Source organism: Jaculus jaculus, chromosome 8 (genome assembly GCF_020740685.1).
Source record: "Jaculus jaculus isolate mJacJac1 chromosome 8, mJacJac1.mat.Y.cur, whole genome shotgun sequence".
Lineage (NCBI taxonomy): Eukaryota > Metazoa > Chordata > Mammalia > Rodentia > Dipodidae > Jaculus > Jaculus jaculus.
This window is the reverse complement of record NC_059109.1, coordinates 111,106,187-111,122,412: the sequence shown is the minus strand read 5'-3', so window position 1 is coordinate 111,122,412 and position 16,226 is coordinate 111,106,187. Positions and strand designations below refer to the sequence as shown.

At 46.5% G+C, this 16,226-nt stretch overlaps 1 protein-coding gene across 2 annotated transcripts in view; it reads right to left on the bottom strand.

The window, feature by feature from the left end:
• The window catches only part of Tm9sf4 (transmembrane 9 superfamily member 4), a 56,453-nt gene that overhangs the window by 16,711 nt on the left and 23,516 nt on the right, over positions 1-16,226 (bottom strand). For both annotated transcript variants that reach the window (XM_045156642.1, XM_004668074.2), the window contains exons 4-12: positions 13,085-13,253; positions 12,853-12,985; positions 10,781-10,904; positions 6,504-6,622; positions 6,295-6,406; positions 4,874-4,944; positions 1,661-1,793; positions 574-655; positions 405-480 (exon numbers count right to left, since the gene is read on the bottom strand). In XM_045156642.1, the coding sequence (XP_045012577.1) occupies positions 405-480; positions 574-655; positions 1,661-1,793; positions 4,874-4,944; positions 6,295-6,406; positions 6,504-6,622; positions 10,781-10,904; positions 12,853-12,985; positions 13,085-13,253 (1,019 nt within the window). The remainder of the gene's footprint in view (positions 1-404; positions 481-573; positions 656-1,660; positions 1,794-4,873; positions 4,945-6,294; positions 6,407-6,503; positions 6,623-10,780; positions 10,905-12,852; positions 12,986-13,084; positions 13,254-16,226) is intronic.

Below are 16,226 nucleotides of genomic sequence, written 5' to 3'. Positions count from 1 at the left end.
AAGTAAGCCAGATGCACAAGGTGGTGCTTGTATATGAAGTTTGTTTACAGCAGCTGAAGGCCCTGGAGTGCCCATCCCCCCATATGTGTGTGTGTGTGTGTGTGTGTGCGCGCGCGCGCACGCACGCGCGTGTGTCTCCCTCTCTCTCAAATAAATATTTTAAAAAATCACCCAAGTTCGATCCCTTCATCACTTTAAGGACTGGACAACTCAGGCCCTAAGACACCCTGCTTCCTATAATGGCCCCAAACTGCTAAACCTTGGGCTTGAGCCCTCCTATTGTCATGCTGCTGTTCAGCCTCAAGCCTGAAAATCCCCACCAATGACTTCCTATGCTCTTGAGGAGCCCAGGAAGGAGCGTCTCAGGCCCCATCTAATGCTGGGATGAGGGTCAGGATACTTACACAGAAGGCTCCTTTCTTCCACCGATGGCCTTTTAGAGTGCGGTACAGACGGCCAGCAGAGAACCCACCAAACACCCTGTGGGAAAGGGCAGAATCCACAGAGAGGGGCCTGTCAGTGGTCTGAGGGAGGCCTGTGCCAGTTTCTAAAAACATGCTCACACACACTTACCCCATGAACATGAAGAGGAAGCAGGCTGTGGTCATAAGAGCTCCCCGACTGGAGGGCGACAACATCCCAAGCATGGCCACAACTGTGGAAGGAGGGAGAAGACAGGCTCAGGGTGTCTGATGACTAGACCTGAAGCTCCCAGTGGGCAGGAAGATAGGACCCTGTTCAGATGGGACTAGAAAATACTCCCCTTTGTTTTGGCCACCCTAATAGCACAGTCCCATCCCTTCCCTTCTGTAGGAGACTAGGTCTTAGCTGGGATTTCCAGGTAGAATCCTTAGCTAGCTGAATCTTAACTGCAGCGTCCAGTCCTCAGAGCCCTTGCAGAGAACTAAGAGTATTCGGAATGCCTGTAAATTGAATGCACCTTGATTCTGTCAGGTGAACCTTAGTTTTGTATTTTAAAACTCAACAAGGTTAAGTGACTGTCCAAAGTCATGAAGCTTAGAGGCATGAGGCTGAGATAAATTTAGGTAGAAGCTGGGTGTGGTGGCTCATGCCTTTAATCCCAGCACTCATGAGGCAGAGGTAGGAGGATTGCCATGAGTTCAAGGCCACACCCTGAGACTACATAGTGAATTCCAAGTCAGCCAACAAAAAGAAAATAAACATTTAGGCAGACACTCTTGGAGCTGTCCATAACTACTATGAGTGTCTTTCTTTGTTAATAAAAAAAGACCTGCTGGATGTGGCATTACAGGCCTATAATCCCAGCATTCAGGAGACTGACGCAGGAGACCTATGAGTTCATATCAGCCAGGGTTACACAGTCAGACCCAGTTCTGAAGTAAAAGAAGAGAGCAAAAAGAAGAAAGACCTTAGTATAGTCCTGGCCCTGCTGGTGACTTTGATTAATTCACTTAACCTGACTGCAGAAGGTCAACCTCACCATGGTGATGTGCAGCATCTTTCTGACACATGGTGGGCTGGGAATGGAGCTGGAAAGCTGTGAGGAGAACCGGCACCGCTAGGGACTGGACCATTGCTTGGATGGGGCCTGTGTTCCCAGAATGTTTGGTCTGCTCCGGGAGGAAAGCTTAACCCTTCCTCCTCAGATCAAGCCACACCCAGCCATACCCCCACTCACAGATGACGATGAGGATCATACAGAAGAGCTGAATGCCTGAGCCCAGCAGAGAGCTGAGGATCATGGGGTACTGGGGTGGTCTGAAGACATCACCATGCACAAGCTTCCAGCCAGATTCCTCCATAGTGTCTTCCTGCAGCAAAGGGCAGAGAATGAGGCAGGTTTATAAGGATGTGGTGGCTCCTGCAAGGCACACCCCTATTAGACCTATGCCACTACCCAACTGAGAGTCCCTCAGCTATTAACTCACACCATCCTGACATGGGAGGAAAAGTGATCTGAGATACTGCTTCTCAGAGAAATATCCCTTGGGAAAAGGAGGCCATGAACAGGATGCTTGAAGCTGCATAAAAGAAAATTCTTTAATTCCACACACCTAGAATGGCAGGGGCTCTCATTGTTGTTCACTTCCACATTAGCCGGGTTAGCTGGCCTATGCCTTTCTGGGAAGTTCTCCTGTCTCTGCCTCTCTTCTCACAGTAGGCTTGCTGTGGTTACAGATACCCACCAAAGCTTTCAGCTTTTGTGTGGGCTCTGGCCGTCGGAAGTCAGGCATGCTCATGTAGCAAGAGCTTTATCTGCTTTCACCCCAGCCTTGGATGATAAAATTCCCAGGCTGGCCTCAAACTCACAGTGATCCTCTTACCTCAGCTTCCCGAGTGCTGGGATTAAAGGTATGCGCCACTTTACCCGGCTTAAAAAAAAAATTCTGCATGTGCACACATGCATACATGTACTGGGGTCTCTTGTCACTGCAAATGAATACCCATCTGGCTTTATGTGGGTGGCTGGAGAATTGAACCCAGACTGGCAAGCTTTGCAAGCAGTTGCCTTTAACCACTAAGCCATCTTCCCAGCCTCCTGGATGGTGAGAGATTTTTAGTCTGTCTTTTTTTTTTGAGGTAGGGTCTTGCTCTAGTCCAGGCTGACCTGGCATTCACTATGTACTCTCAGACTGGCCTTGAACTCAGGGTGATCTTCCTACCTCTGCCTCCTGAGTGTTGGATTAAATCTCACCATGCCTGGCTGGTGAGATTTAAAAATTTTTTTTAAAAATGTTTTATTTTTATTTATTTATTTGAGAGAGAAGAGGTAGAGAAAGAGAGAGAGAGAGAAAAGGAAAAAAGAGAGAGGAGGGAGAAAATGGGAGCACCAGTACCTTCAGTTGTTGCAAACAAATTCTAAACACATACACCACCTTGTGCATCTGGCTTATGTGGGTACTGGGGAATTAAACCTGGGGCCTTAGGCTTTGCAGGGAAGTGCCTTAACCACTAAGCCAACTCTCCAGTCTGATGGTAAGATTTTTAATAGTTCTTAGGTGGGGTGATTTATAAGCAATTTACCTTTTCTGACTATAAATGAAATTTACTCAGGGTCTAATGCGGAAGAGGTGGCGGAAAGAATGTAAGAGCCAAAGGAAGGGTAGGACTCCTTACAATGTGCTCCCTCCAGACACAAAATGGCCTGGATATCATCCATGACCTCATAGTGCCTGACAGTATCTACACAAGACCATCATAAGAGGAGGAAAAGACCATGACATCAAAATAAAAGAGACTGATTGAGATGGGGAGGGGATATGATGGAGAATGGAATTTCAAAGGGGAAAGCAGGGGAGGGAGGGAGGGTATTACCATGGGATGCTTTTTATAATCATGGAAAATGTTAATAAAAATTGGGAAAAAAAAACCCCAAAAAAATGAAATTTACTTTTACTTGTGCAAAAATAAGAAAAAAACTTGGTACAGGTCATGAAATTCAAATGAACAGATAAGAAACATTTAATGTATAAACAATTAAATTACAAAGCTGGGCATGGTGGCACATGCCTTTCATCCTAGTACTGGGAGGCTGAGGTAAAAACAAACTTGTGCTAATTTGCCCACCTGAAACTATCTTCTCATGACTGCATCTGCATTTTGGGGACTATTTCTGAGGTAAGAACAAATTCTCAAACCAGGCATGTTGATGCACATCTACCATTAAAAAACAAAAACCTCAAGCAAACAAATACCAAAGCCTCCACAATTTTTTCACATAATTACTATGCCTAGTTTGTTTCTTACCTGTAAATTTTCTGTTCATTACATTAGAGTTTTAAGATTTTTTCATGTTTCTTTTCTTTCTCTCTTTTTCTTTCTTTCTCTCTTTCTTTCTCTCTTCCTTCCTCCCTCCCTCTCTTTCTTTCTTTCTAGACTTGGTGTTGGCCTGGAACTCACTATACAGACCAGGCTGGCTTCCAAATAGAGGTTCACCTGACTCTGCCATCTGAGTATGGAGACTACAGGGATGTGCCACCAATGGCTGGCTTTGTTGTATTTGAGACATGGTCTAGCTAAGTAGGCCAGGTACCTCAAAATAGAGCTCTTTCTGAGTGTGAGGACCATAGGTATGTATCACCATGCTTTATTCCAGTTTTAAAGTTCTAAATGACAAATTAAATTTTCTTTCTGTTCTCCCATTGCTTTTATACTTTAAAACCAGAAACCAGGATTATGCCTAAAGTTTTTACAATAGCTGGGCATGGTGGTGCACACCTTTAACCCCAGCACTTGGGAGGCAGAGGTAGGATCACTGTGAGTTCGAGGCTACCCTGAGACTACATAGTGAATTTTAGGTCAACCTGAGCTATAGTGAGAGCCTACCTCAAAAAACCAAAAAAAAAAAAAAAAAAAAAAAAAAAAAAGCTTTTACTGTATAAGTAGGAGAACCTGAGTTCAGCACCCACATAAATGCCATAAATGCTGATGGGTGAAATGGCCTGCTTACAATCCCCGTGCTCAGGGGGCAGAGACAGGGGACTCTGGGGACAAGCTGGCCAGCTAGACTAGCTGAATCAGCAAAAGGATTTAAGTGACAAACCCTGTCTCAATAAAATAAAGTGGAGATTGAGGAAGATACCTGATATCAACCTCTGGCCTCTACCTGCATGGGCACACATGTGCACAGGTACACACAAAAAGCACACACATACACACATGTGAACAGTGACACAAAATGCATGCACACCTTATATGCACACACATGAAAATAAAATTAGAAGTTTCTTCAACTCCATCCCTTTGGGTGATTAGAGAATTCTTTTCTTTTCAGTGATTTTGAGGTTACTGCGAATGATCACAAACATAAACACACACAGTAAGTCTGAAGCCCCATTGTCAGCCTGCCTTCCCTCTCCCATTCCATCCCACCCCAGCCAAGACCTCGTACAATGTCATCCTCCTTGTTATAGTTGGCGATGTCCTTCCGCAGGGTTCGGATGATAATCATACTCAGGATGCCTGAAACAGACAGGGTGGGGAGGAGCTGTGAGCATTGCTGACAGAGCTGGCTATGCTCCAAGCCCTTTTCAAACAGGGCCTGGCCATGGTCACCTCAGCTCTTCTCCTGGGCAGAGGTTCATTCCAGCCAAATGGGAAGCAGTGCACAGAAAGTGGCTGCTGGGATGGGTGGGCATAGCCATAGGACACTGCCTTTTCACCTCTCAGTACTCCTGAACAGTTCAGAGATACCCCATCACTCCACCCAGACTGTCCTGTCTCCCTCTCTAGGCAGTGGTGTAGTGGTTAAGAAACAACCTTTTTCTTCTTTCCTTTCTTTAACAATCTGTGTGTGTGTGTGTGTGTGTGTGTGTGTGTGTGTGTGTGTGGTCTGTCTGTGAAGGCAGGTGTATACATGTTACAGTGCATGTACAGAAGTCAGAAGGCAACCTCAGGTGTTGGTCCTCACCGTCTACCTAGTTTGAGGCCGGACCTCTTGTTCTCTTCTGTGGTCTCAAAGCTAGCTGGCTTAGAGTTGCTAAGAATTCCCTGGTCCCTGTCTCCCACCTCACTCTAGGTGTGCTGGGATTACAGACACATACTACCATGTCTAGCTTTATGTGGGTTCTGGGGATCCAAATTTAGATCCTCACACTTACAAGGCAAATACTTAACCCACTGAGCCATCTCCTCAGCCCTGAGGTTCATGACCTTGAGTCCCTTTCTGCTTTCTGGCTTAGCTCACGGGGCTGAGACCTTGTAAAGTGCTCAGGACCAGAGCTGGTCTGTGGACAAATACACAACAGCCAGCACTTCCTCTGCTTCTTATGACACTGAAGTGACCAGCTTCACACCACCTCTACCCATCACCCTCGCACCACCACCCAGCTTCCTGCCAAGCTTGTCTCACCACAGAACCAGTCTTGTTGGAATAGTTTCTCTGGATCTCTGAACTGGGGCTCTTCCCTCTGTTCAGAGAAGCTTTCCCCTTCTCCTCAACTGCTGTGTAATCACTGTTTAGCTGCTTCCTAGCATCCGCCTCTAGGAAAAGAGGGCAGAGCCCAGGTTGCCTTGCTCAACACCATATCCCTAATACTTGGCACAGACTGAGCAGTAAGGAAGGCTGCTGAATGAATCAGTGCTGGTGTGCGCTAACAAATATATCTATCTGTCTTTCTCTAGAGAGCTCACAAGAGCAGAGATTGACTCTTGCTTATTTTGGTACACCTGAAACCTAGCACAGGGCCCCGATGTCTGTATCTGACCTACACCTGCCCCTGCCAACACCTTACTGATCCTCTTAAGTGATGTGATGCCTCAGTTCTTCAATCCTGTCCCATCCTCTCCACCTTCAATCCTCCGAGCTCTCACCTGACAGGAAGAAGACCACCACGACAGAGTTAATGATAGAAAACCAGTGGATCTGCACGTCACTCATGGTCAGGTAAGTGTCCCAGCGAGAGGCCCACTTGATGTCACTTTCCTGGCAGGTGGGAGAAAAGGGTAAGGCCTCCTACTGGACAGAATCCTGGCCCAGAGCAGACCCTCCTCCCCTGATGAGAGCAGGCATTCCTTCTCACCTCCCAGTGCACAGAGTAAGTGAAGTACAGCTGATTCTCCTTGGTGGGGTCAATTTCTTGGGGTGAGGAGTTGGTCCCCTCAGGTAAGGTACATGAATTCTTCTCATCTGTTTTGAGGTCTGAGAGAGACAGAGACTCAGTCTGTTCTCACAGTGGTCCATGCTGCTCCCAAAGGCTATTCTGAAGGTGCCCCAAGGCTGCCTGTCTGTGGGGCTGTGGCCTCCAGAGTCTGAATGGAGGTTGGGAAAACAATAAGCAACTGTGGCTTTTACAATTACGCTTCCTGGAGCCAGGACCTTTCGAAGGGCTTTCAGGGCTACAGAGGTTTGTGTGTGGGGAAGGCAGGAGAGAAGAGTCTAAGCCTAAGTCTCCCCTTCTCCTACCCTCCATCTAAATACCCATGCATTCATTCAATCAGCCTCATTCAACATGCACAGAGAGGCACATTCTATCACATTTGCTCACTCACTCGGTCATCTTCACTGCTTTAGTAATCCAACCACTCAGATGCTTTTCCTCTCATTTATTCATTTGCTCACTCTGTTATCCATCCCTTCATTCAGCTAACGAACATATAATAAGCACAACTATGGGCCAGGTATTGTGCTGGGTGCTGGAGACTCAAATGGAAAGAAAAGGTGACAACATGTAATCCTGAAGATTCACTGCAGGAGCAAAGACCAAAACCAACCTTACCCATAAACGTTAAGCTGCCCATGACACACAAAAGGAGAGGCAGGATGGTGCTCTTAATGTACAATGCTGTGCTTTATAAGATTACTGCCTGTGATTTTGGACATAAATCTAAAGCCATGTTCCATAGAATTTATTGTTGTTGTTTTGTTTCTTGAGGTAGGGTTTCACTCTAGTCCAGGCTGACCTGGAATTCACTCTGTAGTCTCATAGTAGCCTTGGACTTTTAGCAATCCTCCTACCTCTGCCTCCCAAGTGCTGGGATCAAAGGCATGCACCATGCCTGGCTCCACAGATTTTTTAAAAATATATTTTATTGGCAGGCATAGTGGCATATGCCTTTATTTAATACCTGCACTAGGGAGGCAGAGGTAGGAAGACTGTCATGAGTTCAAGGCCACCCTGAGACTACAGAGTGATTTCCAGGTCAGCCTGAGCTAGAGTGAGACCTTACCTCGAAAAAGCAAAAAAATAAATAAATTAAATATCTTATTGAGGGCTGGAGAGATGGCTTAGCAGTTAAGGTGCTTGCCTGCAAAGCTAAAGGACCTTGGTTCAGGTCCCCAGGATCCATGTAAGCCAGATGCACAAGGTGGTGCATGCACCTGGAGTTCATCTGCAATGGCTAGAAGCCTTGGTGCGCCCATTCTCTCTCTCTCTCACTCTGCCTCTTTCCCTCTCTCAAATAAATAAATAAAAATATTTTATTGATTTGTAAGCAGAGATACACACACAGAGATAGAGAGTGAGAGACAAAGAGAGAATGAGGATATGAGAGAAAGAGAGAACAGGTACACCAGGGCTTCTTGCAACTCCAGATGTGTAAGTTATTTTGTGAACCTGGCTTTATGTGGATACTGAGGAACTGAACCTGGGCTGTCAGGCTTTGTAAGCAGTACCTTTAACTTCTGGGCCATCTAGTCAGTCCCTCCATAGATTTTTTAAAATATTTTTTGTGAGCTGGGCGTGGTGGTGCACACCTTTCATGCCAGCACTAGGGAGGCAGAGGTAGGAGGATCATTGAGTTTGAGGACACCCTGAGAGTACATAATAAATTCCAGGTCAGCCTGGGCTAGAGTGAGACCCTACCTGGAAAACCAAAAATAAAATAAAATAAAATAAAATTTGTGTGGTGCTGAGAATAGAAACTATGGCCTCATGTAAGTAACACAGACACTCTACCAACTGAGCTATATTTCCCAGCCCTAAACTTTTTAAAAATAGCCAGGGCTGAAGAGATGGCTCAGTGGTTAAGGCACTTGCCTACAAAGCCTAAGGACTCAGGTTCAATTCTCCAATACCCACATAAAGCCAGGTGCACAAGAGGGCCCATGTGTCTGGAATTTGTTTGCAGTGGCTAGAGGCCATGGCATGCCCATTCTCTCTAGCTGCCTCTCTCTCTCTTTCTGCCATAAATAATAACTCTGTTTTTAGAGAGAGAGAATATTAAGAAGCCGGCCTCAGCCACTGAAATTGAACTCCAGATACTTGTGCCACCTTTGCACATCTGGCTTATGTGGGATCTGGAGAAAGATCAAACATGGGTCCTTAGGCTTTGCAGGCAAGTACCTTAATTGCTAAGCCATCTCTCTAGCCCAAATGAAACATTAAAAATAACTGTCATCTAGGGCTGGGAGATGGCTTAGCAGTTAAGGCACTTGCCAGCAAAGCTAAAGGACCCAGGTTCGATTCCCCAGGACCCATGTGAGCCAGAGGCACAAGGTGGTGCATGCATCTGGAATTCATTTGCAGTGACTGAAGGCCCTGACACATCCACTCTCATTCTCTCTTTCTCCTTCTCTCCCTCCCTCTTTCTCTGTCTCTCTCTTTTTTTTGTAATTATTTATTTATTTATTTGAGAGCAACAGACACAGAGAGAAAGACAGATAGAGGGAGAGAGAGAGAGAATGGGTGCGCCAGGGCTTCCAGCCTCTGCAAACGAACTCCAGACGCGTGCGCCCCCTTGTGCATCTGGCTAACGTGGGACCTGGGGAACCGAGCCTCGAACCGGGGTCCTTAGGCTTCACAGGCAAGCACTTAACCGCTAAGCCATCTCTCCAGCCCTCTCTGTCTCTTAAATAAATAAAAATATAATATAATAAAAATATTTTTAAAAATTGTCAACTAATCATTACACTGAATAAAGCCCAGGCCTGAGTCAAGTGTGGTGGTGTATGTTTCTGATCCCACCATGCAAAAGGCTGAGGCAGGGCTTGGGATGTGTCTCAGCGGCAAAGTGCACATGTGAGGTCCTATGTTCAATTAAAAAGCACCACAAGGGCTAGAGAGATGGCTTAGCAGTTAAGGCATTTGCCTGCAAAGCCAAAGGACCTTGGTTCTATTCCCCAGGGCCCACATAAGCCAGATACACAAGAGGGCGCATGCGTCTGGAGTTCATCCGCAGTAGCTGGAGGCCCTGACACGTTCATTCTCTCTCTCTCCCTCTCTCTCAAAAATAAATAAATAAAGTTTAAAAAAAAGAAAAAGAAGGCAGTGCGTGGTAGCACACTACTTTAACCCCAGCACTCGGGAGGCAGAGGCAGGAGGATTGCCGTGAATTCAAGGCCACCCTGAGCAAGACTGGACGAGGCAGTAAGATCATGTATTCATGTATTCAAGGTCAGCTTTGGGCTTCATGGTGAAAGTCTGTCTCAAGAAAAAGAAAACAAAACAGACTAACATACGAGGGCTAGGGGAGATGGTTCAGTTGGTAATGTGCTTGCCTCATAAGCATGAGCATCTGAGTTTGATTCCTAGAACCTACATAAAAGCTGAGTACAGCAATGTATGTCTATGATCCCAGGACTGGGGAGGTACAGACAAGCGGACTCCTGGGGCCTGTTGGCCAGCTAGTGTAGCTCAACTGGTGAGCTTTAGTTTCAGTGAGACACTGTTTCAAAAAATAAATGAAGATGGGCTGGGGAAATGGCTTAGTGGTCAAGGCATTTGCCTGCGAAGCCTAAGGACCCAGGTTTGATTCCCCAGGACCCATGTAAGCCAGATATACAAGGTGGCACATGTGTCTGGAGTTTGTTTGCAGTGGCTGGAGGCCCTTGTGTACCCATTCTCTCTGACCCCCCCCAATAAATAAATCATACTTTTTTAAGTTAAAAAAAATAAATAAATGAAGAAAAAGACACTTGACATTGACCTCTGGCCTCTACACATACCCATATACATGCACACTCACATAAATGTGTGCCCCACACAAATATATGTACACATACAAAATATGTATACACACAATAAAAAAAAGAGAGACAAGTCAAGCCTATTGCTTAACCAACAGACAGGAGCTGTAAGGCTCATCAGGAATGGGCTGGGCCCTCAAACTCTTGTATAATTGTTGACTCTGAGCAATTTTAATCTGCCTGTAAGCACTACCTACCTCCTGGGGTTGCATATATGTACTAGCCACAACAAAGCAGATGTCAACTCTCCCTCAACCACCTTCCCTGTTGGGGTACAGTGATCTTTCCCTGGTTGAGCCTGTATGCAATACCTGGGCCTGTCAGCCAGTTCAGGGGATTGTGGAAGCCCAGGCCCATCCAGCCCTGCCCCTCTGGTCATACCTCCCCACTCACCCTCCAGCCTGATGCTCTGGGGAATCACCTCGAAGCGGACGACACGGTATGTGTGCTCCTGGTCTTCCTCCATGTCCTCCCGGTGGTAGTAAAGGATGAATGAAAGATGATTGTGCAGGTAAATCTAAAGGGGAGTAACAGAGAGAGTAAAAAACTGCTAGCAGCCAAAAACAGGAAGTTACTCAGCACTGGGTCCTTCCCTGTCCAGTATGCCTGGCTGTGTCAAGCTCCCTAAACACCACTCTCTTCATGTTACCTTTCTGGCTAAAGACCCTCCAGAGCTCTTATCAGATAAAAGCCGAGTTTCCTTGGCCTGACATTCAAGGCTGTTTATTATCTTTTTTGTCTGTTTGCTTGTTTAGAGAAAGTATCCCACTCTAGCCCAGGCTGACCTGGAGCTTACTCTGTAGCTCCAGGCTGGCCTTGAACTCATGGTGATCTTCCTACCTCAATGGGATTAAAGGTATGCACCACCAAGCCCAGCATTCCGCCCCCCACTCCCCAATACTGTGACTGGGGATTAAACCTAGGGTTTTGTGCATGATAGAAAAACATTCTACCACTAAGCTATATCCCCAGTCTTTTCTAATTTTTTAAAGTGGCCTACAAAGTAATGAGTTTAATTATAACATTTTCTTTTTTCCTTTTCTGTTTTCCCCCAAAGGGACTTTTACTTATATGAGAGGAGAATAAGGTTGTGTCAGGGCCTTTTGCCACTATAAGCAAACTCCAAATGTATGTGCTACTTTGTGCACCTGGCTTTACATGGGTACTGGGGAATCAAAACTGGGCCACAGGCGTAGCACGCAAGTACCTTAACCATTGAGCATCACCCAGCACTCACGGCATTTTCACATTGTCTTTATCCTTCTTCATCCTCCACTGCCCTCCTGCTGTCACCATCTAAGGCATTAGTCCACCTGGCCTCTCCAGCCCCTCACTGTCCTATGAGCAGTCCCTACCTGCACCTCTGTCCTCAGCAATCACTGCGACTAGAGTAGCATCACTCCTATACTCAACTGAAGCTTACTTTTTTCTAGGTCTATCCCCTCCCTGCCATGACATCTTGAATGCAGAACTCCCTGGCTGGTGGAAGGCAGTCAACAGTCAAAATCCAAGGCCTCACTCTGCCAAATCTCTTCAGGTCAGGACAGAAGCCCTCTGAGAACACAGACTGTGCCTCAAACAAAATGACTCTTTTTTAATCCCTATGTGTTCAGTTCAGAAAATTAAATAGAGAACAGAGTTATAGTCATTGCCATTATTGGCTAATTCCCAGGGGCTGTGCTGTGAAATGTTCACAGATGGTCTGATTTTCAAAACAACCCCAGAGGTAGGCATCATTATTATGTATGTTTACAATATGGAAATGCAGTCTCAAGGCCAGGCAGACTATAGCCAGTGGTGGAGGCTGGCATCTCAATCTTTACATGGCCCTTTCTCTTGCATACTGATGAAGTCCCAGTTTACTTTTAGTTTTAGTTTTACAAAAGAACCCACCATTTTTAGTGCCTATACCTTCCCCTCCTTTTTTTTTTTTTTTTTCCTCTAGGTATGGTCTCACTCTAGCTCAGAATGACCTGGAATTCACGATGTAGTCTCAGGGTAGCCTGGAACTCACAGCAATTCTCCTATCTCTGCCTCCCGAGTGCTGGGATTAAAAACATGCTCCATTATGCGTCTGGAGTTTGTTTACAGTGGCTAGAGGCCTTGGCTGCCCATTCTCTTTCAGTCTTTCTTCTCTCTCTCTTTGTTTGCAAATAAATAAATACAATAAAAATAAGAAAATATGAAATATAAAAAAAAAAAAAACATGCTCCACCACGCCCGGCCCTTCCCTTGTTATAGCAGGTTCCAGAGCCTGACCCAGTGCCAGACTTCTGGCAGTTCATCTATCCAGAGGGACTGGCAGAAATGTGCCCTGGTGGAACCTCCCCCTTTTTCTGCACTGTAAGCCTAAGTAAACCTAAACCTACAGCTGAACATTTCTCCACTCTTTGTGGCCTCAAGTGCTAACAACTTGTGAGGTATGGCACCTACTCAGCCCTCTGAGCTCATCAAAGACACTCTACCTTATTGACATCTGTGAAGCCAAGCCGGTAGCCATGTTCAAACTGCACATCTTTTTCCTTCTTCTTGTCATCACTGTCACGGTTGTTGGAGTAGAGCTCCAGCCGGGTGGCCACGGGCAGGTTGTCAGCAATGCTAGAAATCCAAGGCCCTACTCAGTTGCTCTGGTCCGCCTCTCCCACCGGTCCCTCCCCTGTGTGAATTCCAAGCCAGCAAAAGCAGAGGGTAACTTACAGGTGAACATAGTAGTCTTCCGTGATGCGCTCAGCCACCAGCCGGCTCTGCTCCACCGTCAGGGTCACTGGTTTGCTTGACTGACTGCACAGCACTTCACATTTCTTCTCACTGTTCATGAGAACCTGGAAAGGGGTGTTGACAATCCGGTCCCCTCTCAGCACCTCTCCTGCCATGAGAGAGACAGATGGAACTCAGAGCTTGAGCCCTGAGGTACCGGAGGTAGCAGAGTCATGGAGCTGTGGACAGCAGGGCAAAATGGACTTTCAAGGACTGGAGAGATGGTTAGTGGTTAAGGCACTTGCCTGCCTAAGGACCCAGATTTGATTCCTCAGACCCACGTAAGTCTGATGCACAAGGTGGCACATACATCTGGAGTTTGTTTGCAGTTGCTGGAAGCCCTGCTGTGCTCATTCTCCCTATCTGCCTCTCTCTTTCAAAATAATATATATATATTTTTTAAAAAGGACTTTATGGGGCTGGAGAGATGGCTTAGCGGTTAAGTGCTTGCCTGTGAAGCTTAAGGACCCTGGTTCGAGGCTCGATTCTCCAGGACCCACATTAGCCAGATGCACAAGGGGGCATACAAGTCTGGAGTTCATTTGCAGTGGCTGGAAGCCCTGGTGTGCCCATTCTCTCTCTCTCTATCTATCTGCCTCTTTCTGTCTCTGTCACTCTCAAATAAATAAATAAAAATGAACCAAAAAAATTTTTTTAAAAAAAGAGGATCACTTTGAGTTTGAGGCCAGCATGGGGCTACAGAATGAGTTCCACAACAGCTTGGGCTAAATGAGACCCTGGACACCCTCCCCCCCAACAAAAGGGCTTTACGGCCAGACATGGTGGCACACACCTTTAATCCCAGCACTAGGGAGGCAGAGGTAGGAGGATCACCGTGGGTTCAAGGTCACCCTGTATTAGAGTGAGGCTCCACCAAATCTGCGTGTGCACCGCTGGCTGCTCTGACCGCTCCACGCCATCCCTCCTCTATGCTCCAGCACCAGCAGGTGCTAATAGCCTCACATGCTTCCGCTGCCCTGGGAGGCTCCCTGTGCCTACAGTGTCGTTCCTGCTTCCTGCTCTGGTTTTAGGCCTGGCCGCCCTCTCCCTGTGTGCGGGTAACTCTTCCCGGCCCTGTCAGCCTGGGGCTCGTCACTCACTCACTCACTCTTTTTTTTTTAAATGTTTTATTAGATATGGACATACTTAGTATGTAAACCACACATGTTGGTACCATCCTTTTCCTCATCCCTGCCCCTTTTTCAAAGAGCCTCTTTGCTGGGGATGCAGGTCAACCCCATGGGGATCGTGGGTCATGCATTGTGGGAGCAGCAGTCAGTTATGGGGGAGAGGCAATGTCTCTGTGCATAATGCCCCAACTTGTGGCTCTAACAACCTTTCCAACCCCTCTTCCACAAAATTCCCTGAGCCATGTTGGGTTCTCACTCACTCTTGATCACCCTCTGAACAGGACTAACATTGTACAGTGACGTGAGTGCTAGGATTCCAGGATGCCTACTATTGGGTCCTGCCTAGATTAGCAGTCCTGGCAAGTCACAGCTTCACTGAGCCTCACTGTCCTCCTCCATAACATGAGATAGAAGTCATACTCTCCTCAGAGAATTATGGTAAGAAATAAAGAGCTTAATCCTCTCCCAGACACAGAGCAGGCAGGCAACAAATAATGCTGGTCTCATCATCAGCATGACCTGTCCTCAGGCTGGCCTCCTGGCTGCGATCCCTCTGCCTCTCTGCATTTTGTCATATGTCAGTGCTGTTAGTTTGCACTGGGTATTGACATGTTGATGTTTTTGGCTCTCCAATGGACTAGGAGCTCTTTTAGCCAAAGCTTATTACTCAATGCAATGGCATACCCCTTGCTTGCTTGCTTGTTACCTCAGAGTAATCTGATGCCAGCCGTCACACAGGCACTGAGCAGTAGGAACTGTCACTAAATCAACTGTACTTTCATTCTGAGCTGCTCTACAATTCTACAGTGATGGAGTGAAACCACAGAAGGCTGAAGGAGTCAACTAAGCCAGCAGGCAGAACTATCACCTTCTCATGCACTTGGTCCATTACTTGCCTACCAGTGTGGATCTGCTTGATCTGATTCTGACTACTTTAGAAGCTAGCCATTTACTCATTCATTTGCCAATATGTACTGGGTATTGGCTATGTGCCAGACCCTTAAGATACAACACTGAACAGCCATATTCCCAGAACTTATGGTCTAGTGTAAAAACAGATTTTGATTCACCCAGAAAGTGACAACATACTGTCTAACTTGCATACACAGGGGAGTAGGCCTAGAAAAGTTGCCTTGAGTTACTAGTGCTTGAAGCAACTCTAAAAGGAAGATCAGTGTTAACTAGACAAAGAGATGGGGGGGGGGGGAGGTATCCAGACAGAAAGAAGAGTATGTATAAATGTCCCTTAGGGGCTGGAGAGATGGCTTAGTGGTTAAGGTGCTTGCTTACGAGGCCTAAGGACCCACATTCAACTTTACAGACCCCATGTAAGCCAAATGCACGAGATGACCAAAGTGTGCAAGTCGCACATGCTCACAAGGTGGTGCACATGTCTGGAGTTTGACTGTAGTGGCTAGAAGCCCTGGTGTACCAATTCTCTCTCTCTCCTCCTTCTCACCCCCCCATCCCACCCCCGCACAAAGGCGTATGCCACTACACCCAGCAAAAAAGGGAAAAAAGTCCCTTAGAGGTAGCAATTGTTTTTTTGGTAGTGGGGAGTTCAATGTAGATTTTGTTCTAACCCAACCTGACCTATAATTCACTTTGTGGTCTCAGGTCAGCCTCAAACTCATAGTGATCCTCCTACCTCTGCCTCCCAAGTGCTAGAATTAAAGGTTTACACCACCATGCCTGGCAAGTATTACTTTGTCTTATGAGTAAGTGCATGAGAGACAGAATTGGTGTGCCAGAGCCTATAGTCACTACAACCAAACTTCAGATGTGTGCACCACCTGTGCACATGCCTTGTATGTTAGGGTTATGTGGGTACTGGGGGATGGAGCCTGGGTCCTTAGGCTTCTCAGGCAAGTGCCTTAACTGCTAGGGCACCTCTCCAGCCCAAGTATTCCTTTTTTGAGACAGGGTCTCAATATTTGCCCAAGCGATTTCAA